The sequence below is a fragment of the Pelophylax lessonae genome (genome assembly GCF_965119305.1).
Source record: "Pelophylax lessonae genome assembly, chromosome: 11".
In the NCBI taxonomy this organism is placed as follows: Eukaryota; Metazoa; Chordata; class Amphibia; order Anura; family Ranidae; genus Pelophylax; species Pelophylax lessonae.
The window spans coordinates 201,078,294-201,106,269 of NC_138778.1; the positions used below are offsets into that span (position 1 = coordinate 201,078,294).

The 27,976-nt window shown below is 41.3% G+C and overlaps 2 protein-coding genes across 2 annotated transcripts in view; one reads left to right on the top strand and one right to left on the bottom strand.

Annotated features, from left to right (window-relative positions):
• Positions 1-27,976, bottom strand: part of GATA5 (GATA binding protein 5) — a 63,689-nt gene that overhangs the window by 6,939 nt on the left and 28,774 nt on the right. Inside the window, exon 3 of the mRNA XM_082271211.1 lies at positions 19,796-19,965. Within this exon, the coding sequence (XP_082127337.1) occupies positions 19,796-19,965 (170 nt within the window). The remainder of the gene's footprint in view (positions 1-19,795; positions 19,966-27,976) is intronic.
• LOC309566944 (E3 SUMO-protein ligase ZBED1-like) lies at positions 1,161-18,622 on the top strand (the record flags this gene model as incomplete). Its single annotated transcript, XM_082272269.1, has 3 exons — positions 1,161-1,224; positions 16,713-17,805; positions 17,950-18,622. The coding sequence occupies 3 exons, from the start codon at positions 1,161-1,163 to the stop codon at positions 18,620-18,622; spliced, it is 1,830 nt and encodes a 609-aa protein (XP_082128395.1).

Sequence of the window (27,976 nt, forward strand, 5' to 3'; positions counted from 1 at the left end):
ATATGCACTCAAATTTGTTTTCTCAGAGTCACTGAGATTGGTTTTCTGTATTCTGCAAAAAACCTGGTTGATCCTGCTGTTCTCTATCTCCCCCTTCTGTCCATGTCCCCAATTCAGCTAGGGATTTTGCAGTTGTGGTGGCAACTCTGCACATGCTCAGTTTTCAATGAGTTTCTTTGCTGAGCATTTCCCCTATCACATCTGAGCAGCCCATATGACTTTAGAGTCACACATGTGGGCGTATATACAGTAGTAAATGACAGCCCACTCCCTCTCTCCTCCTTACTGCCCACTAACCTGTCAAACACAATCATGCGGGATTTTACATGTAGATTTATGGAGGCTTCACCTCCCTCTTATTCTAAGACACAGGCTGGAGGGGTGTGACACAGCCTGTGACTTGCATAAATCCGTCCACATCATGCTATTGCCAAAAAATAATAAAGATTTATTTCAAATATATATTTGTATGACAATTTAAAGCAGTTTATTGATATTAATTATTTATTTTTACTCTGTATTCCAAAGGCTGTTTTTTTTTTTTGATCATGTTTCCCTGCAGACAGGCAGGGAGAGAGCTGGGCCATGTGACAGCTGTATATTGAATAGGAAAAAGTGCTTAGATGCTTTTTTTATTAAAATAATTACAGTGCCATCATCTCTATACAGAAATAGAAGTGACAATTTAAAGTATCACTTTAATATGCTCTGGGGGAAAATAAATGATGATTGGTTCTGACAGCTGTTTTAAGCAAAGTAGGTTAAACTCAAATTCCTTATAAACTATAACATTTTTATGGAATTTTAAAAAGTAATTTTAATCTATTTTATTTTCTGCAGTTTTCAGTAAATTAATACCAGGTGACCCCGCCATGAAGGTCAGTGTTCATGTACTTCCTGTTATGTGGGAACAGCTGGCTCCTAACATAATCGTGCATTATAATCTAGATTAGAGTTGGGTGAGCAGTTTAGGCTGAGCAAAGGTTCCACCTAAAAACATCGCCTGTTAGCCCATTTGGCAAACACCAGAATTTAAGGAGCGTTTGGTAGGATGTTCATCCGCTGTGCGCTCCACAGTGCCCTGCGCACTGCACAGTGCATTCTAAGCCCTGACTTGGCAAAGCTTTGCCCAATCGGGGGACAGTCAATAGCTGGTTGTTATGGAGCAAGCCAGGATGCCAGCCGCGGTGTCCTCAACAACGAATGAGTCATCAGACTTCCCCGGTGACAGCTGATTGAAAAAAAAACATTGCCGGCAATAGAAAAACGTAAAAAAAAAATAACCCACAAAAAAGAAAAAATGGTGTGGGCCCCCCCCCCCAAAAAAAAGTCATACCAGACCCTTAGATTTGTTTTTTTAATTTTGGCGTAGGGTTCCCCTTAAAATCCAAGGGCCTGGGCCTTGTTTTTTAAACATTTTTGTGTTGGCGGCAATGGTATTGTATTGCCAGCAATTTAAATGTCATTTTTTTTCTTTATAAATGTCAGTTTTGCTGCAGCAGCTTCTATACACGGTACAGATGCACCATTTTACAGGCAAACTAAGGGGACCCCCCCAGGCACTATATATTATATATATATATATATATATATATATATATTTTTTTTTTTTTTCCATTTTTATTGTTTCACTTTAAGCATCATTAAAATCATGGCTCCTGTAAAAACAATCTTTTTTAAAAAAATTTGGCATTGATATATGTTCCTCAGGTCAGTACCCAGCTCCCATACCCTTTTTATGGCCAATAACTTGCATATAAGCCTTCAAATTGGGGACTTTTGATTTTTCAAGTTCGGTTCCCAAAGTCTGAATTTTTTACATGTTCAGGGGTTCTGGTGCGAATCGAACAGGGGGGTTGTTTGGCCCAACAATAATTCTGACAGATTGCACAGGCAGGGCCCACTGTTGTCATCATCTGGAGGAAAGCCCAGAGCAAAAACGTCAAAGCAACAATAGAGCAAGTACATGTAGACATGAAGTGACCAAAAGAGGGTGCAGGAAATCTGCAGTACTAATAGGCCAAAAGAATAAAAAAAAATATGAAAACAGTATTTTATTAAAAGTAAACATGGCAACTATTTATTTTCACAGAGAAAACGAAATGTAAGGATTTACATCTACTTTAACATAAGATGTACTTTACTGATTTAAAAACACAATGTTGCCCTAAACCAAGCAACAAATCATAGCAAATGTATTGAAAGCCGCATTACAACATGGCTAACTCTGATTTAGTGGACTTGTTCATGAGAATGTGTCACTTCGCAATGAGAAAGTGGAAAGAAAGATGGTGGAAAAAGGGAAAAATTACAGCCACGGCCGTACAACACCATCACACCTCATTTTTCCTTGCGTTTTTGCTATGGCAACACTGTGTAACTTTAGAGCAATGAAGAATGGTGTGACGTTAATCTGTTAACTGTATTGAGGCCCTGCTGGTAATAGGCAACTTAAAACAGCAAAGAAGGACTCGTTGCAGCCATTACTAGGGGGGGTCTCACTCCCCTTATTGTGTTTTTATTTATTTTACAGTATGGAGAATGCAGCAGTTAGAGCTGGAAATTCTGCCAGGGAGCTCTCCATGACATTAAAGTGTATGTTTAGCCAATTTATTTTCAGTTTTGTATAGAATAAGGAAAGAGTAATGTGTATGTAAAGTCAAAACTCTTTTTCTTAGTTTGGGATTGAGTTTAAGAGGGATAGAACCCCTGTCTGGTGTTTACTGCTATCTGTAAATCTGTTAGAAAGATTTACACCCTTTTCCTGTCTGGAAAAACGGAGTCCCAACTAACTCTATAAAGGGTCTAATCCTTCTCCACTCTAAAACTCTTTCTTTGTCTTTTGCATCCCATTAGGGAGATATCATTTTTTGTCCTCTATTAACACCATGATGCTATCTCTTCAAAGCAAAGGCCATAGATAATGCAATTTTATTTCCTTCCACCATAGATTAAAGGAAAGATAATTGCCCTATTCCCTCTTCAACATGGTCAGTGTTATTGGGGGAATCCCTGCCACAGCACTATTTTGTTCTGGATGATCACTGCTGGCTGCCAGCAGTGACAGCATAAACAGAATCTGATAGGCTGGTTGTACTGAAGTTGACTGATGGATCGACTTCAGTACAACCACCCTGCACTTTCGATTAATCTAATCTCGGTCAGTCCCTCCTGAACCAGGCGAGATTTGATCCATCTATGGCCGGCTTCAGACAGTTGTCACTGTAACAGATGTCCCCCTAGGAAGAATTTTGCTTACCTCCTGTTTCTGTGACAGCTATAAAAATGATATCACTTTCTGTTCCACTGACTGGGAATACCTCTTCCCCTGCTAGGACACAGATGGAAATAAATACCTGGCAAAGGTTTTAAAACTTCCTCAACTTACCCAAAACTGAGGGAAAAAAAAAACAGTTTTGGCTTTACATACACTTTTAAGTGGTTGTAAACTGTAACATATACCCAGTGAAGTGACTGGCCTCAGGTGATGCACAGATAATAAAGGAGAAGTACAGCCAAAGCTTGTTTGGTTGTATTTCTGTGGATCACAGTTCGTTCTGCATGCCTGTGACCCGCTTTCAGCAGACAGCGGGCTGAAGCCTGCTGTTGGTTGATGTCACAGAGCTGGTCCAGGCTTGGGAAAGAGCGAGACCATATGGTCCGGATCTGCCCACATGCCTGGACCGGCAACCGGCTCAGCCTCCCAGCAAGCTACTGAGAGCCTGAGCCAACCGCTTCCGCCCCCTCTACAGCACAGCACTCCAGTGAGCGAGTGCGTGGGGGGGGGGGGGGGTTACAGAGCAGAGAGCCGGTGACTGACAGTCACCGGCTCTCTGCTCACAGAGCTCTGAGAACCGAGTGGTCGGCAGTCTTTGATCGCTCAGTTCTCAGTCTTAGAGCCGGTAGGAGACAGATGATGCATCCACCTAGGTAAGTTTATTTCTTAAAAAGAGAAAATCCTCAAATTCTCTTTTAAACAAAGCCTCCTCCATACGTTGTACCTGTTTATCTACAACCTTCTCTTTTCTACATCTTTTCAAAGTGCAAAATGTATAAAGATTGTCTGAGGGTTCAGAAAAAGGGGGCAGGGAGCTGAAATTACACTCTGTAGCTCTCAGTGAGGAGAGTTTTGAGAGCTGATTGGAGAGAAGAGACACACCCCCCTTCACACAGTACACAGGAACAGAGTTGAGGCTATAAATCAGCTGGAGATCCCTCCCCTGTCACCATTTTTCTCTTGGTGTCAGGAAAACTTGTCAGATGCTGATAACAGAGGAAGGAAGCAGCAGACCGAAATAACACTTAGTGCTCTTAATTGAGACAAGTACACACTATAGAGGTATATGCTTTGTTCGTGTTTCATGTCTGAGGTCTAAAACCACTTTAAGTGGGCCAAATATTTAAACTTACACTTTCTCCCTGGGGGGTGAGGAACTACAATTCACTGCCTGATCTTTATTCCCTCCCCTTTACTTCTAGTTTTTACCTTATCTTATTGTTCATGGCTTATGGTGAAGGCTATATGGCTAGTTTAGGTTTTTTTATGATGCTTTACTCACCATTGTTTTTACTTGACATCAATGTGTATACAATATGCCTATGCTAACTGTTTGTATCTTTTTCATGGAAATGCTTTATTCTTAAGGCCCCATTCACACTGGGGCGATCCAACTTCCCGGGGCGACCTCACAGCGGCCGCCTCGGACTTCATAACATTGAAGTCAATGCAGGTCGCCCCAAAGAAGCTCTGGACCCTTTTTCTAAGTCAGAGCGACTTGTGTCGCTCCTATTAGAACGGGTCCACAGCTTCTCTATGCCAGGCGACCTGTCAGGTGACCAGGTCGTCTGACAGGTCGCCCCAGTGTGAACGGGGTCTTAGAAACCAAAATAAATATTATCAACAAAATTAAATCTTCCCTTTCTAAATAGCAATTTGACAAGAAACTTGTTAGCCATGCCTGCTGTTTCACAACATTAAAAACTGTGGATAGTCTATTGTTTTCAATCACACAAGCAGACTTGCAGCAAAATAACAAGATAGTGGGGCACAATTATTGCACAGCACTACCAAGAAAGAAGAAGTTCCCGCATATATATATAATGTACAAATATACGTGCTCCCATTTAGATTTTATAATTTTGAATTTATAATTACAAATAGCACATTAACAAACACAAGTTTTGTAAAACATTAACACATTAATATGTATGATAAGCTAATTGCCTACATTTGTATTTATAGAAAATGCTGGGGTAATTTAGTAACACTGGAGAGTGCAAAATCTGGTCCAGCTCTGCACAGAAACCAATCAGCTTCCAGTTTTGTTAAAGCTTAATTGAACAAAGCTGAAGTTAAAAGTTGATTGGATGCCATGCACAGCTTTTAGTAAATCAACCCCATTATGGTTAGAGCTCCTCTTCAAAAGATGCAACCAAGAACATCAGCAAGTATGACCTCTCTCATAGCAGAATTGTGACTGCTCGAATCTGGATACTGTTGTCAATATGTCTACTTCCCTTCCTTTTTGTTTTTATACATGAGGCCCTGTGATGGCTACTTTGCCTGGGATGGCCATGGTCATCCACAGGAACTTGGGTCTGGCTTGGATTTATCTAATTCTAATGATGCTTGATGGGAAACGGTCCAGACAATGCCTGTGGTGTCATTCACCCACATTTTTATGAATGAGATGACCAGAACTTTCACTGGGATGTAGGGAGGACATTAGCAAATTGGTCAGCTGGGCACATTTCTTCACTGCCAAATTAATAAATCAAATTGCTTTGCAGGCCAAACTTTTTTTTGTTAGTACAAAACGTAGGAAGTTTCCTACTATCCCCAACCAATTAACAAGCACACAATTAAAGTGGTTCTAAAGGCTCAAAGTTTTTTTTTACCTTCATGCATTTTATGCATAAAGGTATGAAATCTTCTGTGTGCAGCTGCCCCCCTAATACTTACCTGAGCCCGATCGCGATCCAGCATTGCGCACAAGAGCCTCAGCTCTACGGGGACTCTACCCCCTTATTGGCTGAGACAGCAGCTGCTGTCAATCACAGCCAGTCAGCCAATGGGAAGAGAGACGGGGAGGGAATGATCAGTGGCTCTGTGTCTAAAAAGACACACAGAGCAGCGGCTTTTGAGCGAGCCTGCTAGGGTGCCCCCACAGCAAGCCGCTTGCTCTGGGAACACTTGGCAGGAGGAAGGGGTCAGGAATGCTGGAGGGGGATCCAAGAAGAGGAGGATCAGAGCTGCTCTGTGTAAAACCACTGCACAGAGAAGGTAAGTATAACACGTTTGTTACCTTAAAACCAAAAAACTAACTTGCCTTTATTATCACTTTAATTTAATAAGAGGACATTTATTTTTTATATATACAACATAAAATAGTTTCACACAAATCAATGAATGTTATTATAATCAGGTCCACTATTTTAACATATATTGGCCAATTCCCTTTCCTGCATTGCCCTGAGCAAGGCAGCCATTGAATTGAACTGGTGAAGTACCGTAGCTTACGGTAAATGCCTGACAAACACTTCAAGCATCACTCATTAAAGCAGAATGGAGCATAGATAAAGACAAACACTTTGCTAACAGCTCGTGTGTATTGAGCCAGTTCACCTGAAGAAGGTGGGAATGGAACGCTGAATACCCCTTTCTGACTCTGAAGTACTGCAGCAAATTTTGCAATCAGTGAATAAGTAAGATCTCATGCACACGGGACGTTTTTACAGAGGCTGTTTTTGGCTTCTGGAGTTTTTTTCTGCAGCCAATAAACTCTGCAGCCAGTAAACTCCCCAGCATGTTATCCTATGTGTCCATGCACACACAGGCTGTTATCAGCGTTTTTTGGGAGGGGCGTTTTCTGTCTGGAAAAAAAACCTAGATCTAGTGGGTTTTAAAGCGGAGTTCCGGCCTCGGGGGTCAGTTTTAGCTAAAAATACCCCCGGGACAGTCAGGGCTAGTACATTCCATAATGGATAGCCTCTGAACTGTCCCAGGTCGCACTTACCTGTAAGAAGAAATACTTACCTTGAAAAGTTCTTCTCCAGCGCTGTAATCTCAGGAGCAGCGTCCCTCTTCGTGTCCTCTTCCGTGACATCGGAGTCCCACAATGCACTACACCGGCCCTGCTCGTCACTTCCGGTGCAAGCGCGACATCCCTGCACAGCTTCTGGGCATGCCCAGAAGCTATATAGGAGGAAATGCCGTGCTTGCACCGGAAGTGATGAGCGGGGCCGGTGCAGGCGCTTTGACTCCTGGGAGCGATGACGTTCAGCTCCCAGGAGTCATCGCAAACCGGAAGAGACTGCGCGGCCGCGGCCGCAGAGGGAGGAAGTGGAAGGAAGTTGAGTATATTTTCTTCTATAATAAGGTAAATGACCAAAAAAAAATAAAAAATCGGCAGTATCCATTTATTTTTCAGGTTGCACTCAGCAAGCGGATGGCCCAAAATCGATTTTTTCGATTTTGAGGCCGGAACTCTGCTTTAAGAAGAGTTTTTCAGCTGTAAAAAATCTCTAACTCTATTAAGGCTTTAAAATGCTGAAAAACGCTAAAAAGCACAGCTGTTCAACGTTTATCAGCATTTTTGAGCCACAAGCTTTTCTGGGAGTATAGTCATGCTAATAAAACACTAAAAAATGCTGCAAAACTGATTCTAAAGCTACAGCTTTCTACAGCTAACGCTGCTGGCGTTTTATACCGTTCAGTGTGCATGAGGCCTGAGTGTCACTATGTTAGAGCAGATTCATTTCTTGCGCAAAGTTCTATTTGTTATCTTGAAGGTCTGCAAGACTTTAAAGGCCCAGGAAGGGGTTAATCCCCCATCAACCAGCAGCTCCAGAACTGGAGACAGGCAGAGAAAGGCAGAGGCTCCATTAGCTGCTTCCAAAAATATTGTCTCTGCAAATGTTCCTCCCTCAACCCTAAATCTCCAGCGCTAGTGATGGACGATGGCAAGGCCCAGGGGCTTGTCAAGGACAGGAGAACAACCATATTTTACTCCTAATTTCCTCTCAGTTTACTTTAAACGAAAGGGGGCCGGTCACATTTCCCTGGCAACGTTCTGACCTTGTCTGCAAGAACCTCGCTCTCTAACTTTGAACTGGGCCGCTTGTTTATATTAAAAAGAACAGCGCATCGGTCGTACAAATATGAGGTTCTATTATGATTTTCCGGACTGTCTCCGGTTGATACATATACGTGGAAATGTGAACGTTAGTATTAAATAATTTGGATGAATGAACTGTGTTTCTAATAGGAGGCATCATACTCTAAAAAATGGATCATATGAAAAAAAATGACAATGCTTCGTTAATCATTATGATGAGATAGTTAAATACAAAAACAAAAGAAACAAAAGAATGGCTGAAAAACTTGCCTTTTCTGAAAAAAATGGTGCTACAAGCACCCTTCAGTACTCTTCATATACCCAAAAGCCCAGGCAATATATAATGTGATCTAAAAAGTTTTGAAGTTCTTTGTTTTCAGCAATGAACATGTAATCAAAAGCCTTGGCTTTTGCTCACACTGGAAGGAGCCTGGGCAAAATTGTATCCAGAAAACGAAAAGGCCAGTTTACTGTTCTTCAGACAGGGGGCTGGACTGTGGCCAGTAGGAGTAGAAAACACCCTGGCATCAGTGGAAGTAAACATACAGTAGTACATGGTAGTGGTAGTAATGGTAGTAAACATGTTATTAGGGGAATTATTAGTGCCCCATGGTTGGCGTTAGTGGGAGGAATAGAGTTCTATTATTGGTGTCAGTGGGAGGAATAGTGCCCCATCCTTGATGTCAGGGATAGGAATAGTGCCCCATAACTGGTGTCATTGGAAGGGACAGAAAACACCCTGGCATCAGTGGGAGTAAAAAATGTCCCATCTTTGTTATAAGGGGAATTATTATTGGCCCATCATTGGTGTCAGTAGAAAGAATAGTGCCCCATTGTTGGTGTCAGTGCAGAAATGATTGCCCTATCATTGGTGTCAGTGGGAGGAATAGTGCCCCAAGGGCTGAACAAAGGCAAGCAAAGGGCTACATTTGGCCCCCGGGCCACACTTTGGAGACCACTGGTCTAGCTAAACAGCACTGAAAAATCTATCCACATTAGACTGTAATTTGTATGATATGAATATCTCCCATTCAGGGGACATGTATGATACAATTTCTATCATTGCATTTTCAATAAAATTGTATTCAAAGGTAAGAGAAAAAAAACTACAGTAAAATGAGTAGCAAAAATGAATAATACATAATATAAATAAAGTTTGCACTTAATAGGAAGCTGTATATTACATGACATATATAGTGCAATCATTAAGAGCTTTGTAATCAACAGAGGAAGGGCTGGGCAGGATCAACATTGTAGAGACTTATGAATTAAAACCTTTTGAAGAGGATTGGGAGACTGGTGGCACATCCTAAAAACGAATACTGAAAACCTGTTGGACACTTTGGGGCAAATTTTACTAAAATTGGAGAGTGCAAAATCTGGTGCAACTATGCAAAGAAACCAATCAGCTTCCAGGTTTTTTTGTCAAAGCCGAATTGAACAAGCTGAGGTTAGAAGCTGATTAGCAACCATGTACAGCTGTACCATGCTTTGCACTCTCCAGCTTTAGTAAATCAACACCTTTGCTGGAGCAGAAGAGATAAGTAATGTAAGTTAGCATACAAGTATGTGTCTGCTGGACCAGCATGCATCACCCCAAGATGACAGCACCTCCAAAAAAACAAATCAGTAATGGCAGCATCTATTTTTCATGTTTAATATGTTTTATAAGTAATGTAGGTAAAAGTATATACTAGCTCATTTAATGGTACAATGCCAGTACAAGGTCCACAGACCAATAATAGAGTATCAAAATAATACCATGATCCTTTTCAAATGATACAGTGTGAGGATAGCATTACTGAGTAGGGTATCAAGTGTTGTTTTTTATATGGGAGTTGTAATATATGCCAATCTAGATTTTGGTACTGCTCTACATATTTAGCAAGGTAGCACTAAGGCTGTTCATACATGCCAATTTTATTTTTTTCGGGGGCTGTTTGAAAAAACAAAACAAAAAAAGAAAGAAAACAAATGAATCCCCACATCCACACACTCAAGGTGGATATAGGAATCCTCCCCGCTGTGCGATGTCGGGACAAGTCCGCTGTCTGAATACACTGATCTGCGCCAGCTGCAGCCGGTTGTTAGTGAAAAGTTTTCCAACAGTCCTGTTCTACAGAAGTTGATCTTTAGAGGAAACAGCCATAGATGGATCGAAATTTGGCAACTTACTGTTGCACCGGCCAAAGTTTATACCATCAATGGGCAGCTTTAAAGGGCTCTAAGTAGTTTTGGTTTTATAATTAGGTATATCTGCACTACCAAAAAGAAATGAGAGAGCACAGGAAAGGGGGAAGACTTAGAAGACCGAGAATGAAACTATTGAAAGTCTAGCAACACAAAATTGGGGGAGGGGGGGTGATGAAGAGACATTTAAAGGCACAGGAGGGGGAATTCCTCTTTCCTGGGTGTTGGGCAACCTTTTGATTATTGTCATATACACTCAGGGCTCTCAGATTTGTTATGAGACTATACAAAGGGGCCACATTTTTAGGAATTTCTTACATTTATCTAATAAAATAGCTGTTAAATTTCATTGATCATTGTGCCATTTAGTTGTGCTTTAACCTCTTGGGAGCCTAGTATGGGAGATTTCAATGATTGGTTTGTTTGGTGGCACTGAATATGAATCCAATATTTTTTACTCTGGATACCTTGGATTTGATTATTCAAGAGGGCCTTGGGGCAGCTTCCATTTTTCTAACTCAATAGGATCCCTTTGAAGACATCAGCCCACCTTGTGAATATTCATGCCAGTTCATGGATAGCTGTTCTGCGCAGTTCTGGGCAATTAAAACAATTAAAACAACGGTTGCAAAATGTATTATTTATTTTATCATATGGCTTGATGATTCATTCATATTCCCCATTTACTGTGCTTCACCCCATTGTTCCTTTGGCTGTAAATTATATTTAAAGTTCCTGTTTGCTTTTACCAACATGATAAAGTGACACCAGTGGGAGCTGGTGCAATCTAAGCTGGTATAGAGGTAATTAGTTTTCCTTACCTGCTAACAATGGTACATATCTATTTTTTTTGAATAGCTGACAGGAAGAACCTTCAGACTGTGCCATATTTACATAATGGGTCATGTCATCTAGCAGGAAGAAATCTTTCAATAGCTGCTAAGCTATGTCACTGATTCCTTCCCATATGTAATTGCCTTGTACCTGCTTGCTTGATAACCAATTACTATAATGTTTGAATTGTTTGAGATGTATTAGTTAAACAGTATTTGTCTCTCCACTGCAGACAGTATTCTTCTTTATATTGTCCTAGTATTAGATCTACTTTGTGTTTGCTGATTATTATATTGACTCAGTATACAATAAGCACACAGCGGTGCTGGCTATATTGAACACATGTTCTGTTTCCTCTTGGACCTGTTATACATTGTACAGCTTTGTAACAGATAAGGTAATGCAAAGGGACATGCCAATGTTGCTTAACTCATTAGTTGCTCAGGTCAAAATCGGCTGTACTTGTGAAGGCCACGTTCACACTTGTGTGGCCTCCAGCAGTACACCAGGCATCTATTAGTTCCTTTTATTGACCAGCAAAAATGTGACCGTTGGTGCACAGGACAAATTGGATTGAAGTTGTACAGAGACCTGGGCTGCAAAAGTCGACTTTTTTTATAGTATGTTACTTTGTGTTTATACTACTCTCTCATAGAGCAGGATTTAGACTAGAAGAGGGAGGAAGGGCCAGCACTCTGAGTCAGTCAGGCTGTACTAATACAGAGATGGAGATTGCTGGGACAGGATCTAATCAGTGAATTGCTGTCCCATTAGGATGCTGGAAATGGGTCTGTGCTTCACTGCAATGGAGAAAAGTGAGGTCACCAAAGTAGCAATTTTGCCTGGCAAGAGACTGCCTTAAGAAGAATTAGGACTTATTTGTCAAGAAAGACAGATCATTGCGGTGAAGTGCAGTATACTATAGTTTAGGTGCATCATGAAGCTGGGGCAATTAAAAATGCATAAGGTGCATCCTTACTGCGCATTGTTGTAGCATGGGAGTTTCACTGCACATTGCCGCAAAGCTAGGGTGGCCACCTCAAACCCAAACATGTATTAATTACACAGGTTCTGTGGCTGATTAAGGTGGTAAATAAACTCACTTAGTGCCTTATCTGCATTAAATTTGTCTCAGAACCTGTGTAATGAACATGTGTTCAGGTTTAAAGGGATGAGGTGGCAACACTACGCAAAGCACATGTGTAAACAGGCCCTTTGTGTCAATGTGTGCCTACCTACAGCACTGCTGTAAGGCCCAACTTTACACAAGACCTTCAGTTTTAAATAGAGTTGTAAAGCATTAGGAGATTTCTTTAGATTATCTTCTTGCCTGTGTCACTGTTGGGAAAATGTCAGTCTATTTCCAGTGAACACACAAGAAGTAAATGGAATCTACCCAATGGAAAACAGCAATGAAAAGCTATAAGAGCTACAAAGATTTGAAAAAAACAAGGTGTGGCTTAAATGGGGCTTAAGGCTAAGTTCACATGTAGGCATTTTGGGGCGTTTTTGGGGAGTTTTTCTGCTCTAGGATCAGCTCAAAAAAAGCCCAACAAGACAAATCCTATTCATTTCAATGGCCTCTGTTCACATCTGAGCGTTTTCTGAGTCTCCCCCCCCCCCCCCCCCCACTGTGCTCCTGTTCCTCTCCTGCCGGCTGCTGCAGGGGATGTGTCACAATAGAGAACCAGGAAGGGGTCGGTAAATAGGTCATTCACCAGCTCCTTCCTTTTCTGAATGGACAGAGTCATAGTCAGTGACATTGTAAAAAAATTTAATAAAATTATAAAAAATAATACAATTAAAATACCAAAAAATAAAAACTACTGACACCAGTGGGTGAACTTTCAGGATCTCAAAGGTCACACTTGCGACCGGGCCCTGACATTCCACCACCATGGGGAATCCCCAAGATTGCAGGAAGGGGACTTTTACTGCAGAACTTGTGAAAGGGCCCCGCTGAAGGACCATAATAAAGGGCCCCGCAATGAGAGTAAAGGGCCCCAGGATCAGTGGGAAGAGCCCCAGGCTTGAAGGGAAGGTCAGGGGTCCGGGGGGGCCCTTTATGGTTTCTTGCACCGGGGCCCTGAAGATTCTAGTTACGCCTCTGCTCCCATATACTCCCCTTGCATTTCCTCACTCCTCTTTTTTTCTCTGCAGCCAGCACTGAAACCAGTTGTGTCGATGACCCAGAGGAGTGGAAAAATATCTACGGTCCCTGCCACACATGTATACATACCCATACTAGGGTCAATTTAAACAGCTGCCAATTAACCTACCAGAATGTTTTTGGAATATGGAAGAAAACTGGGGGAAACCCATGCAGGCACAGGGAGAATATGCCAACTCCATGTAGGTAGCGTCTTGGTTGGAATTCAAACTGGGGACCTTAGTGCTGCCAGTGCTAACCATTAAACAGAGAGTAGTAGAAAGGTTGAAATACTTACCTTTCCTGAAGAAACTGCTGCTTCAGGCGTCCTCCGGGGCTGTCCCCATAACCAAAAGCCTATGTATTTGGACATGTGATTGAAGCAGAAAATTGACTGGTCTACACTCTGAACTCCATTCAAGTTCAAATTACGTAAATCAACCACCACCTGCATCTCAGTGTCTATGGCTGAAACTGCATTTGCAAGCAGCAAATAAAATCAGTGAGCTGCTAATGCCAGTCAGGAAACGTTGGCACCGCAAGTATATTCAATTTAAAATTTACACATGCAAGATTCAAGGTTTTTTTTATTTTTAAAATGCTTCTGAGTGGACTTTTTGTTGTATAATTCTGTGCAACCTCCCTCTCATACTACTACGCCGGGCAGTGTTATGAATCAGAAAACATACTTTTTTTTTGCATTTTTAACCAACTCAGATTCTGGGTCTGTCAGAAAATATGAACACTGGCTACCATGGAAATTAGGCTTACAGGGCATCCAGCGGCACAAGAGTAATGCTAAGATGAAAGTCTGGGTCACTTAGAAGGTAGGTCTTGCCTCTTTAGCCAGTCTGAATGGAAATATTTTTCATCTGACTGCAGTGTAAATTGTTAACAAAAATGGGTTTTATGCCTAAAAATCTTCCTGGCATAGGTTAGATAATAATAAAAAAAAAAAAAAAAAAAGCCAACACAAACATTCTACTCCTTTATACACATTCATACAAGGCCTATTGTTGGTGCTCTTTGCTGAATTGCATTAAATGTAGATGGATTCTCCAGAAGCTCATAACAACGTCACTAATGCTCCACAGAGGAAAGTGATTTTATAGACTGCAGCTTTTCCAGATCACTGCCTTTGACAACCTCATTAGCCTCACACATCAATCTATATGGAAAATATCTAGCACCTCGGAAAAAAATCTGCAATTCTTGGTGTTAATCTAAAGCAACTGTCGTTTCAAAGGTGTACTGTGGACACCTTCCCTGTCTCGTGTCAGGGCTAAAAGCAACTCGCTTAACAGTAATAGCAGCAATAGAAGCAATGGAACACTGCGGGAATTTAAACCCAGTAAAATGTCTTTAATACGCTAAGCTGGGAAAAAGCATACGCCTTTTTTGGCTATAGTCACAGGTATTCAGCATGCTGGACAGACATTATTTGCAATGCCAAACACTTCTGGAACTAGCAAATGACTGATTGCTGAACTATAAAAACCTACATATTGTAGGATTGCTTCAAGTAACTCTAAAACAAGTTGCATTGCTTCCAAAAGTTAGGCTTTGCATGGCCAACTCATGTATGTAAGATAACTGACTAAAGAACTGTCTGATTGTCCTTGGATCGGGCAATGGTTATATCGGATGTCAGTTGTTGCTCTGCAAGCTTGTCTTTAGCTGGCCATAGATGGGTAGAATTTTGAACCAAAATTCTTAAGAAAGCCATAGATTGTGTGACTTCTGCTGCTGGCAATAATCACCTTCTAAAAATCCGACATGTTGCTTGTATCTAAGTCGATCGATTGATCTATTTGGGTACAATCAACGTGCCCATAGATGGATCGAATCTCGACCTGTCCCTGCTGAACCAGCTGAGATTTGATCCATCTATTGCCAGCTTAAAGGAGAAGTACAGCCATAGCTTGTTCGTCTGTACAATTCCTGTGGATCACAGGAGTGCAGTTGCTTCTCCACTCCTGTAACCCGCTTTCAGCAGACAGCACCCACATGGAAGAAAAATATATTAAAAATATATTTTAAAATAAAATGTTTAACTTTTCCCAAATATATTGGAAATATATTTGAAATGCTACAATTTTGGCCATATTCAATATATTTCAAAATATTTTTCCCTAAATATATTGGAAATACATTTTTCTTCCATATGGGCAAGCTGAAGCCCACTGTTGGCTGATGTCACAGAGTTGCTCCAGGCTCGGGAAAGACCGCGACCATATGGCCGGGATCTGCCCACATGCCTAGACTGGCATCCAGCTGAGCCTCTCAGCAAGCTGCTGAGAGCCTGAGCTGGCTGCTCCCCCCCACTCCCCAGCCCAGCTCAGTGAGCGTGGGGGAGGCAGAGCAGAGAGCCAGTGACTGACAGTCAGCAGCTCTCTGCTCAGGGAGTTATGAGTACCAAGCGATCAGTGCTGTTTGATTGCTCGGTTCTCAGCCTTAGAGCTAGCGGTGGACTGAAGTATCATGAAACCTAGGTAAGTATATGATAGTAAAATCATATTGGATTTTAAAAGGATTGTAAAAAAACTAGTGCTGTCAAAATTAGCGCGTTAATAACGCATTAACTCAGATTCATTTTAACGGCGATAATTTTTTTAACGCGCGATTAATGCAGCGCGCATCACCTGTCACCTGTTTGCTGTTTGACCCGTGGCCTACGACGTCCAGACGAAGCTACGCAAGTTAGCCTGGCGGCACACCCCCTCATCGCTCCAAGCAAGCATCGGACGCCAGGAACCACGAGGAAGAGCGGAGACTGATGACAGCACGAGAGCGGACAGCGGAAGCAGACGCACTGACCTACAGATCGGCAGAAAGGTACATAATAAAGCATTCACCACACAGGGGTGAAGAAATGGCTTTTAGCCATCGGAGCACTGTTTCCACTTATATGCGGTACTGAACCGACGTTTATATAATAACGGCAATACAGCCATATTCTGCTGTCCCAACCAAGGAAATCTTGGTAGTTCTTACAGCCCTGCTTTCAATACTTAGATAAAACCACCCCTCGGAGCAACTCAATAAGAACAACTGCCCATACACAGTCACCAATTAAAATCGACGACCGATTGCCCAAAAGGAGCCCCTTCAAGAACATTTACGGCTATTAAAGCATGTTGTGATTAATATATGTATATCACTTGAAGTATATGCCGGCCGGTTATCTGTCACTTTATGTTATGTCTGTCTTGTTTCCTATTAATGCACTGATTGTATTCACTAACAACCTTATCTTGCACGGGTGTTACTAAACCCCAATATATTTAATTTATCAATAAACTGTCTATGTTACACACTAATAGCCTCAAACATTACTGCTGACTAAATTGACCCTCTTTCTTCTGTGGTCTATACAGAAAGAAACACTTCATGAAGTTCATATATATTGACCCGTGGCCTAGCCCGTAGTTGGAGAGATAAAGATGCAGCAGCAAACAGAAACGGAAAATTTATATACAAAACGAGGTCTGATGGTTCTGTCGACAAGACAAAAGTTATCTGCAGTTATTGTCGATGTGAATTAAGTTATCACCGCAGCACGTCGAGTTTAAAATATCACTTGATGGCGAAGCATACAACTGACACGGAGAGCCCCCCTCCCCCTCGTCAAAGGCAGACCACAATGGATCAAAGTTTGCAGCGGAGATCGATGGATAAGTCCACAACTAATAGACTCACCTCAACTATAGCTAAATGGGTGGCTACAGCATGTAGACCAGTTAATGTGGTCGAGGACGAGGGTCTACTTGAAATTATTCGCATCGCATCTAACGATTCTACATACGAACTACCTTCAAGAGCCACCATTACAACCAAGATTCACAACTTATATGAAGAGGAGAAAGCTAAAGTTCAGGAGGCATTGAGACAGACAAACACGGTTGCGCTCACCGGAGATTATTGGACTTCCCTCAGTAACCATAGCTACCTAGGCGTCACAGCACATTATTTTGACGCGCACTGGAAACTTCAGTCTCACGCTTTGACCGTTATGAAGACAGAAGATAGACACTATGCTGACGTTTGCGCTGAGCACTTTCTTCAAGTAGCCAGACAGTGGAACATTGAACTCAAAATTAAAATAGTGACCACTGATAGTGCACGCAACATGATTGCAGCGGCCAGGCAGCTCCCGTTCGAGCATATGCCTTGCATTGCACACAGCCTCCACCGAGCCATCACAGTTTCTCTCCAAAACAGCCCGTTTGATGGCGCCTTGGCAAAATGCAGGAAGTTAGTGGGTCATTTCAAGCATAGCCCTGCTAACGCAGCCGAGCTTGAACAGCAGCAAGTCAAACATCTTCAAAAGAAAGAGTCACTCGTACAGGAGGTGTCTACTAGGTGGAACAGCACCCTAGAAATGATAAAGCGTGTTGAGAGAAATCAAGAACCATTGAGAGATGCACTGGGCCTACATGCAGGCAACATCAACATGCCAACTGCAGCTGAATTTGATAAACTGAAGAGGTTGGAGACTGTGCTGGAACACTGCAGGTAATTTATTGATACTCTTATTATTATTATATTTGTGTGTGTGTGTGTGTGTGTGTGTGCGCGTGCGTGTGTTAAGAGTGAGAGATTGAAAGTGAGTGAGAGATTCATTATGTCTAACTAAAGTGCTTTTCTCTATTATTCCAGGTATGTGAGTGAACTTTTAGGAGGAGAGAAATTTGTTTCTTGCTCAGTTGTGCTGCCCGCGTTGTGTCATCTATCACGTGTGATGGAGGTCTCAGAAGATGACCCAGCCTACATGATTAAGTTTAAGGAAACTTTCACAACTGACATGGACAAACGGAAGGAAAAAACCAACACCACATGGCTGAGGGTTGCATCAGCACTGGACCCTAGGTTTAAGGACCTCAAATGTCTGAGCAGGGCTGACAGAGCTGAGGTGTGGAGTTCAGTCTGTGCCTTGCTCAAGAGGGAGGGGCTTGCACAGCCAGATAAACCAGTGACACTGACAACTGAACCACCTAAGAAGATAACATGTCTCATGTCTGTGCCAGAATCTTCATCTGATGATGATGAAGAGGACTGTATTGAGAAATGTGTGGAGCGCTACAAGGCAGAGCCCTCTATTGCCATAGAGGACTGTCCCCTGCAGTGGTGGTCCAATCATGAAGGGGCACACAGTGAGATGGCCTACCTTGCACGCATATACTTATCAACACCTGCCACATCCGTACCTTGTGAAAGATTGTTTTCACTCTCAGGACATGTTGTTCAGAAAAAGCGAGCTGCCCTGTCATCTGAAAATGTAAACAGGCTCGTCTGTTTGAGCAACTGGCTCAGTGCAAAGAAAGAGAAATAATCTGTGAGGAACCTGTGGGTTTTTTATATTCTTTTTCCCACCTGTTTGATAGACATGAACACGTTCTTTGTAAAACATGTCAATGTTCTTTATGCTCTGTTTAGGGTGATTTCAGTAATAATAAATGTACATTTAGGTTAGCATGTTTACAAGAAGTGAGCTGCCCTATCGTGCAAAAATGTAAGGTTTGTGTAAGTAAATTGAGTAAAGAAAGAGAAGTAATGGGAACCGTTTATTTCTATGTTGTTGTTTTTTCATGTGTATAATAGACATGAACAAGTTCTTTGATAAACATATGACTTTTGATACTATGGTCCCTTTGATAGATGTCCAGTCTTCATCCTATGTTAAGTATGGTTTCACTAATAATAAACATGCATTTGCATAAAGCGTCTATTTGTCCACTCCCATGTTGATTAATGTATTCAAAACTTGAAAAGTATTAATTTAAGGTACATTTAGAACTGATACAAATGTGCGATTAATCGCGAGTTAACTCATGACAATCATGCGATTAATCGCGATTAAATATTTTAATCGATTGACAGCCCTAAAAAAAACCCATATTTCTGAAAAGAATGTTCTAAGAAAGTTTGTTCATTTTTCTTTAGTGGCTCAAATCCATGGTAATTTTCGACCAGAGTGACGAAAAAATTCAAAGTAACAGGATGGAAATTTTTTTTCAACTAAGAAATGTTTGTGGTTTTTGTTCAGTAAAGTCCATTTATTCGAAAATCAATTGTTACGAAATCTTTCAACTGACATTTAATATTCTGAGAATGTTCTGCAAATATTCGCACAAACTTACTTTTCCTAAGAATTTCCATTAGAAATTCGATCTATCTATGGCCAACTTTAGAGGAAAAAAACAATTGGATGTGATGGATTTCCAACACTTCCTGCTACCATTCTTTCAGGAAAGGCTGACATATTGTTGTCTCTGAAGATAGAAGTTTACAGCAGAATCTACAATCATCCATCCTCAGGAACTGTGGCCTTTAATTAGTAGCAAAGTTCAGGGTGACAGCCACAGAGATTATACTTTTAAAACAAGTCATCAATGGCAGTCCCCATGTTTATCTTTTCTTTAGGATATCTAAGCACTAGGCTGAAATCTGTGAAACATATCACTAACATTTAATTTCATCTATCCAATTAAGGGAGGTCTCTTACCAGCCTTTTCTGAGGCTTCACAAGTGGCCTGTTGATTCCATTCATTTTGTGGTACAGTCCGCAGGCATTACACAGGTAGTGTCCAGTGCCATCTCGTCTCCACAGAGGCGTAGACATTGCACCACAGTTGACGCATTCCCTGCCCTCAGCATGGAAATCTTCAAGGAATTCTGTGGAGAATTACAGTTGTTAGATGTTTCAGGACAATTTACAGCTTTTTCCAGCAGATTTTACTGTTTATAAAAACACTATCTGAATCTAAAATATCACTCATTCTTTTTCTGATTATCTCATTTCTATGGTGTTTCTATGGTAAATGCAATCTAGAGGGATTTGAACCTTTGTTGCTCCTTAAAAGATGTGCAGGTCTGAGGCAGGAATATAATATTCAGCTCCACCAATGAAAGAGGCTCTTCCACTACCCTGCAGTATGTCATCGCTAGTGGAAGATTGGGCACAGTAAAATTGTCTGTAGGTATGGCAGCACTGAACTGAATGAAAGGTAGCTCCTCTCTGGAGAAAAAACAAGAAGCAAAATTGGTCACTGGATTGCAATCGCAATAACTACCTAGCAGCGTTTGCTTGTCATGCAATGTTCTTTATTATGGCCAAAGCAAGTCTTATGTTGTCCCTTGCAACAGTAACCTGCAAAAACTTCTAATTTCCCATGGACATCCCTTTCGGACTTGTGTTATCACCAGTGTTTCTTTTTTTATATTATCCTATTATTATTATTATTATTAATAATAATAATCATTATCTGATAACAAACAGTTTGGTAGTGCTTCTACCAAAATATCATCCGCTGAATCCCATGCTTAACAAAAATTAACTTCTCTGATTGATGAAACAAATCCATTTCTGAAAGAAACAAACCATAAAAAGATACAAACATGCAGGCAGTCAAAGCTACAACAAATATAAACTGTGCCTGTGTGGGTTTCCTCCTGCACACCAAAGACATGCTGGTAGGGTAATTGGCTCCTGTCAAAATTGGCCCTAGTATGTGTATGTATGAATGTGAGATAGAGATGTTAGATTGTAAGCTCCTTGAGGGCAGGGACTGATGTGAATGTACAATATACAGTACATGTAAAGCGCTGCGTAAATTAACTGCGCTAAATAAGTACCTGTAATAAATAAAATAAATACATAAATATAAAAGCTGAATAAAACATTCCTTGTTCTGTAAAGTAAAATAGTATCTGTTTTTTTGCAAGAAGCAAAACACTTTGGCCCCTTTTACATGAGAGGTCTCAATAGGCCCGTCTGTCTATTTTACGGGACCCGATTGGACCCTCCATTCTCCTCTATGGGCAGTTGGATGTAAACAGGTCAGCTGTTTGTTTACACTTGGCTACTTTCAATCTGATCTGGCCAGGTAGAGGGGAATGGATGCTCTTCCATTTGTTTTTGCCAGATCAGATCGTAGGGCAGTCGGTCCCTTTACATCTAAATGCTCATAGAGCAGAGTGGGCTGTGTCCATGTCTGCTCTGCATAAGTGGAGTGGACATGGATCTGTCATCTGGTCGCTCTGCTCAGCACAGCAGGGAATCAGTGGCCTGTGTGACCAGGCAATGAGAAAAGTGAATAGAATTCTAGGATGCATCACCAGAGGGATCACCAGCAGGAGGAAGGAGGTCCTGATTCCCCTATATAAATCTTTATATCACTAGAGGGATCACCAGCAGGAGGAAGGAGGTTCTGATTCCCCTATATAAATCTTTATATCACTAGAGGGATCCCCAGCAAGAGGAAGGAGGTCCTGATCCCCCTATATAGATCTTTATATCACTAGAGGCATCCCCAGCAGGAGGAAGGAGGTTCTGATTCCCCTATAAAAATCTTTATATCACTAGAGGGATCCCCAGCAAGAGGAAGGAGGTCCTGATCCCCCTATATAGATCTTTATATCACTAGAGGGATCCCCAGCAAGAGGAAGGAGGTTCTGATCCCCCTATATAGATCTTTATATCACTAGAGGGATCACCAGCAGGAGGAAGGAGGTTCTGATTCTCCTATATAAATCTTTATATCACTAGAGGGATCCCCAGCAAGAGGAAGGAGGTCCTGATCCCCCTATATAGATCTTTATATCACTAGAGGGATCCCCAGCAAGAGGAAGGAGGTTCTGATCCCCCTATATAGATCTTTATATCACTAGAGGGATCACCAGCAGGAGGAAGGAGGTCCTGATTCCCCTATATAAATCTTTATATCACTAGAGGGATCCCCAGCAAGAGGAAGGAGGTCCTGATCCCCCTATATAGATCTTTATATCACTAGAGGCATCCCCAGCAGGAGGAAGGAGGTTCTGATTCCCCTATAAAAATCTTTATATCACTAGAGGGATCCCCAGCAAGAGGAAGGAGGTCCTGATCCCCCTATATAGATCTTTATATCACTAGAGGGATCCCCAGCAAGAGGAAGGAGGTTCTGATCCCCCTATATAGATCTTTATATCACTAGAGGGATCACCAGCAGGAGGAAGGAGGTTCTGATTCTCCTATATAGATCTTTAGTGAGACCTCATTTAGAATACTGTGACCAGTTCTGGAGACCTCACTTACACAAAGATATTGATAAAATAGAACGAGTCCAGGGAACGGTAACAATAATGGTGAAAGGTTTCGGGGGGTGAAACTTATCGAGAGTGACTTCAGGAACCTAATATGTACAGTCTGGAGGAAAGAAGGGAAAGGGGAGATTTGACTGAAACCTTTAAATACATGAGGGAAGTAAATAAGGTTCAGGAGGGCAGTTTTTCTCCGTGTCCAAAATCGTGAACACGGGGACACAACCTCAAACTAACTGGAGGAAAGTTCAAAACTAATCTTAGAAAGTATTATTTTACTGAAAGGGTAGTTGATGCTTGGAATAAACTACCAGCAGAGTTAGTGAGACTGTTGACAATAAATGGCTTCAAACATGCTTGGGACAAACATAGATCTAAAGTCTGACAATAAAGTTAATGAAAAACAAAACAAAAACCAAAAAAAATGGGCAGATTCGATGGACTACTCAGTCTTTTTCTGCCGTCACTTTTCTATGTTTCTAGAAAACTACTATTAAAACTATGACAAAGTGGATCCATCATTACAATTCAAATTAATACACAATACATTACATTTACAGGAAAACATTTTTATTTTCTTGCCATGAATAGAACAAAAACACTTACAAGTTACCTGACAAGACCTTATACTGAGGCAGCCTTGATCGTGCGGCTATCAGGTATTTCTTATTAGAGAGAACAGACAGTCTGGTACAATTGCAGCGAGATAAGTCAGTAAGTCATTGTGAAGCAAAGCTAAGCAAGCAAGCAGCACAGTATGTACAGTATCTCACAAAAGTGAGTACACCCCTCACATTTTTGTAAATATTTTATTCTATCTTTTTATGTGACAACATGGAAAAAATGACATTTTGGTACAATGTAAAGTAGTGAGTGTACAGCTTGTGTAACAGTGTAAATTTGCTGTCCCCTCAAAATAACTCAACACAAAGCCATTAATGTCTAAACCACTGGCAACAAAAGTGAGTACATCCCTAAGTAGAAAAAAGTCCAAATTAGGCCCAATTATCAATTTTTCCTCCCCGGTGTCATGTGACTCAAGGTGTTTCAAGGTCTCAGTTGTGAATGAGGAGCAGGTGTATTACATTTGGTGTTATCGCTCTCACTCTCTCATACTGGTCACTGGAAGTTCAACATAGGAAAAAAATCTCGGAGGATCTGAAGAAAAAAGAATTGTGGCTCTACATAAAGATGGCCTAGGCTAGAAGAAGATTGCGAAGACACTAAAACTGAGCTGCAGCACGTGGCCAAGACCATACAGAATTTAACAGGCCAGGTTCCACTCAGAACAGGCCTCGCCATGGTCAACCAAAGATGTTGAGTGCACGTGCTCTGCGTCAAATCCAGAGGTTGTCTTTGGGAAATAGACGTATGAGTGCTGCCAGCATTGCTGCAGAGGTTGAAGAGGTTGGGGGTCAGCCTGTCAGTGCTCAGACCATAGGCCGCACCCTGCATCAAATTGTCTGCATGGCTGTCGTCCCAGAAGGAATCCTCTTCTAAAGATGATGCACAAGAAAGCCCGCAAGCAGTTTGCTGAAGACAAGCAGACTAAGGACATGGATTACTGGAATGGATTATCCTGTGGTCTGACGAGACCAAGATAAACGTATTTGGTTCAGATGGTGTCAAGCATGTGTGGTGGCAACCTGGTGAGGAGTATAAAGACAAGTGTGTCAAGCCTACAGTCAAGCATGGTGGTGGGAGTGTCATGGTTTGGGGCTGCAAGAGTGCTTCTGGCACTGAGGAGCTACAGTTCATTGAGGGAACCATGAATGCCAACATGTACTGTGACCAACTGAAGCAGAGCAATGTCCCCTCCCCTCGGAGACTGGGTTGCAGGGCAGTATTCCAACATGATAATGACTTCAAATACACCTCCAAGACAACCACTGCCTTGTTAAAGAAGCTGAGGGTAAATGTGATGGACTGGCCAAGCATGTCAAGCATGTCTCCAGACCTAAACCCTATTAGCCATCTGTTGGGCATCCTCAAATGGAAGGTGGAGGAGCACAAGGTCTCTAACATCCACCAGCTCCGTGATGTCGTAATGGCGGAGTGGAAGAGGACTCCAGTGGCAACCTGTGAAGCTCTGGGTTAAGTCAGTGCTGGAAAATAATAGTGGCAACACAAAATATTGACAATTTAGGCCCAATTTGGACATTTCCACCTAGGGGTGTACTGACTTTTGTTGCCAGCGGTTTAGACATGAATAGCTGCGTGTTGAGTAATTTTGAGGGGACAGCAAATTTACACTGTTATACAAGCTATACTCACTACATTGTAGCAAAGTATCATTTCTTCAGTGTTGTTACATGAAAAGATATAATAAAATATTTACAAAAATGTGAGGGATGTACTCATTTTTGTGAGATACTGTAACTAGTACTCACGTCCCTTGAGTGCATATAGAAATGCAAAGAATCATTTGATAAGTTTATTTACAAGAAGCTGATCACTTTTACATGTGTATCAAAAAACCTGAAAAAGGCTTCAGTCTCGCTTTTTTTTTTTTGAGAAATGAAAAATGGCAAATATATTGTATTTCTGAGAGCCATAATTTGGAATGCTATAAAGTTTTCTTTCACACAGAGAGAACTTCTCTTTGGCCATAAGTTCTGGGTTGCATTTTTGCTGCGGTTTCTAGAGTCATAAATAACTTTTTCTGCGTCTACTAGACTGGGGTGTAGATGGCAAACAAATGCCATTTTAAAGTTTGTCTCAATGTATGGGAGGGGGGGGGGGACAGGAAATACTCAAAGACCAAGGTAATGTGCCATCCCTCTGACGTTTTACTTTTCCTATGAAAGTTTCACTGGTTGTATAAGGATGAATTATTCAAGGTTAAATAAAGCATCAAACATTTGCATTTTGATATAATAACATCCAGATATTAATGTGACCAGAAGAAGAGAAAAAAACCTACAGCCAATATAAGCCATTTGTACTCCCACTGATGAAATGTACCCCAAGTAGCTTAATTCCGTGTCTATAACTCTCTGCTCTTGAAACATGGCGGCCACTAGTTTTGTGTAGATTATTGCGTTTACATTTGATAATCATACATTACACTGCATGCAAATCCTGGGTAACATTTTACCATAATCTGCAGGGACACATTGATGGTAATGCCATACTGACTATTTTACTTTATTTCCCTTATTTAAAGTCTAACGAATGCCTACATTTGTTCTCTTTTTGCATTTTGAATAGAGTAGTGAATGGTTAGAAATGTTTTACTTTGTCATCTTTCATCTTTCCTGTCCTTTATATACAACAGGAAGTAAAAAGAAATCTCCTCTATTCCCGTTCTTGTGAAATTATAGTTTTTTGTTCCCCCATTTAGGTCCCAGTGACTGGGACTCTGGCAGGAGTTCCAATTATTTTGTATTCTACCTAATACTAAAGAAAAGTTTTGACTTTAGATTCGTTTTAGATCGTATGCATATTACGCAGTGCTTTACAGAATACCTAGAAATGGTTACATCCAGGGCTTTTTTTCAGCGGTAACGCAGGGGAACGCAGTTCCGGCACCTCCAGCATTGACTGTATGTAATGGTAAGGGGTTCAAGGTCTATTGATGCTATGTGCTGGGGGGGATCTATTGTTGCTGGAGGAGATCTACTTTTGCGGGGTGGGGAGGTCTATTGTTGTTGGTGTGGGATCTACTGTTGCTGGGGGGGGTCATATGTTGCTGGGGGTCAGTTGTTGCTGGGAGGGATCTAGTGATGCTGGCTGCAGGAAAATCTGTTGTTGCTGCTGGGGGTCTATTGTTGCTAGGGGAGGGGGTATTTTGTTGCCAGTGATACATTGTTGCTGGGGGAGGGTCTATTGTTGCTGGCTGTTGGAGAGTCTATTGGTGCTGGCTGCAGGGAGATCTGTTATTGCTGTTGGGGATCTTTTGTTGCTGGGGGAGGGGTTATTTCGTTCCGGGTGGTTCATTGTTGCTGAGGGGGTCTATTGTTGCTGGCTGCATGTGCTATAGTTTACTGTTTTACTTGTTATTTTTAACAAATTCCATACAAATTATGTAGTACTACAATCGTTATATGGTTCTGTATGCTCTCAAAGTCACTGGTCCCCAAAAAGTGTCATTTAGGGGGAGATTTACTAAGCCTGGTGCACTCAGAATCTGGTTCAGCTGTGCATGGCAGCCAATCAGCTTCTAACTTCAGCTTGTACAATTAAGCTTTAAAAATAAAACCTGGAAGCTGATTGGTTTCTATGCAGACCTGCTCCAGATTTTGCACTCCTAAGCTTTAGTAAATAACCCCCTTAGTGTCACAGTCCCGATAAAAATCGCTGATCGCCGCCATTACTAATAAAAAAAATGTAAAAAGTCCATAAATCTATTCCGTAATTAGTAAACTCTATAACTTTTGTGCAAACCAATTATTATACGCTTTTTGGGATTTATTTTACCAAAAATATGTAGCAGAATACAAATTGGCCCAAACTGATCAAAATATTAGATTTTATTTATTGGGAATGTTATATAGCAGAAAGTAGAAAATATTGGTGTTTTTTCAAAATTAACGCTCTTTTTTTGTTTATAGTGCAAAAACGAAAAACCGCAGAGGTGATCAAATACCACCAAAAGCAAGCTCTATTTGTGGGAAAAAAGGACACCAATTGTATTTGGGTACAGCGTTGCACGACCGCGCAATTGTCAGTTAAAACAACGCAGTGCCGAATCGCATAAAATGACCTGGTCATTAAACGGGTAAAACCTTCCGGAGCTGAAGTGGTTAAAGTGGTTCTAAAGGCTGAAGATTTTGGGGAGGAGCCCAAGGCGCCGGCTGGGGACATGAGAAGAGAAGGATCGGGCTGCTCTGTACAAAACCATTGCACAGTACAGGTAGGTATATTGTTATAAAAAAAAAAATCCTTTAGTATCACTTCAAACCAAATTGAAAAGGCATAAAGTGAGGACAGTATAACCCAACAAACAGAAATGGACTTTGCTAAGTAACTGGTACATTTAAAAAGGACATTAATAGGTGCAAAAACTTTGCAGGATTAATTTCAAAGCCCAAGACAGTTTGTGAAAGTTAGAGATAGATGTGACAACTGACAGACTATCCAGAAGTGTGTTTCTTGGTACGGCTTTAATAATCGCTATACTCAACCTCTCACTGAACACACTGTGCACTTATATCTTTGTCACATGTCAGCTGCACTCTACTTAATGCTAAATGTTGTAATCACTATTTGGGTGAAGGGGGTGACCTGACTCTAATGTACAGGACAATATTTTCTGTGTGCTACATGAAGAATGTACTCCGTGGCCAAGCACTCCTTCATTAACATGCATTCATTTGTGTGAGTGATACACAACTAGCTGCCTGTACAATGGCGCTCGGGTTAATTTGGGAGGTGGGGGGGAATTAACAAATGCAAGAAAATTAAAGGGCCAGCTATACAAACTACAATTTGCTGTTAAAACCCGCAAATAAGCTTAGGAGAGTCGAAGAGCTTACCAGGTTCTGATTCTAACTCATACACAGGTTGGCAAACAACCGATATGTTTCTGAAAGTGAGGGAAGTCAATCAAATAATTGTTAGCATGCTCAAAAATGTTGGCAATGTAAAAATGTCCTGCCAGTGG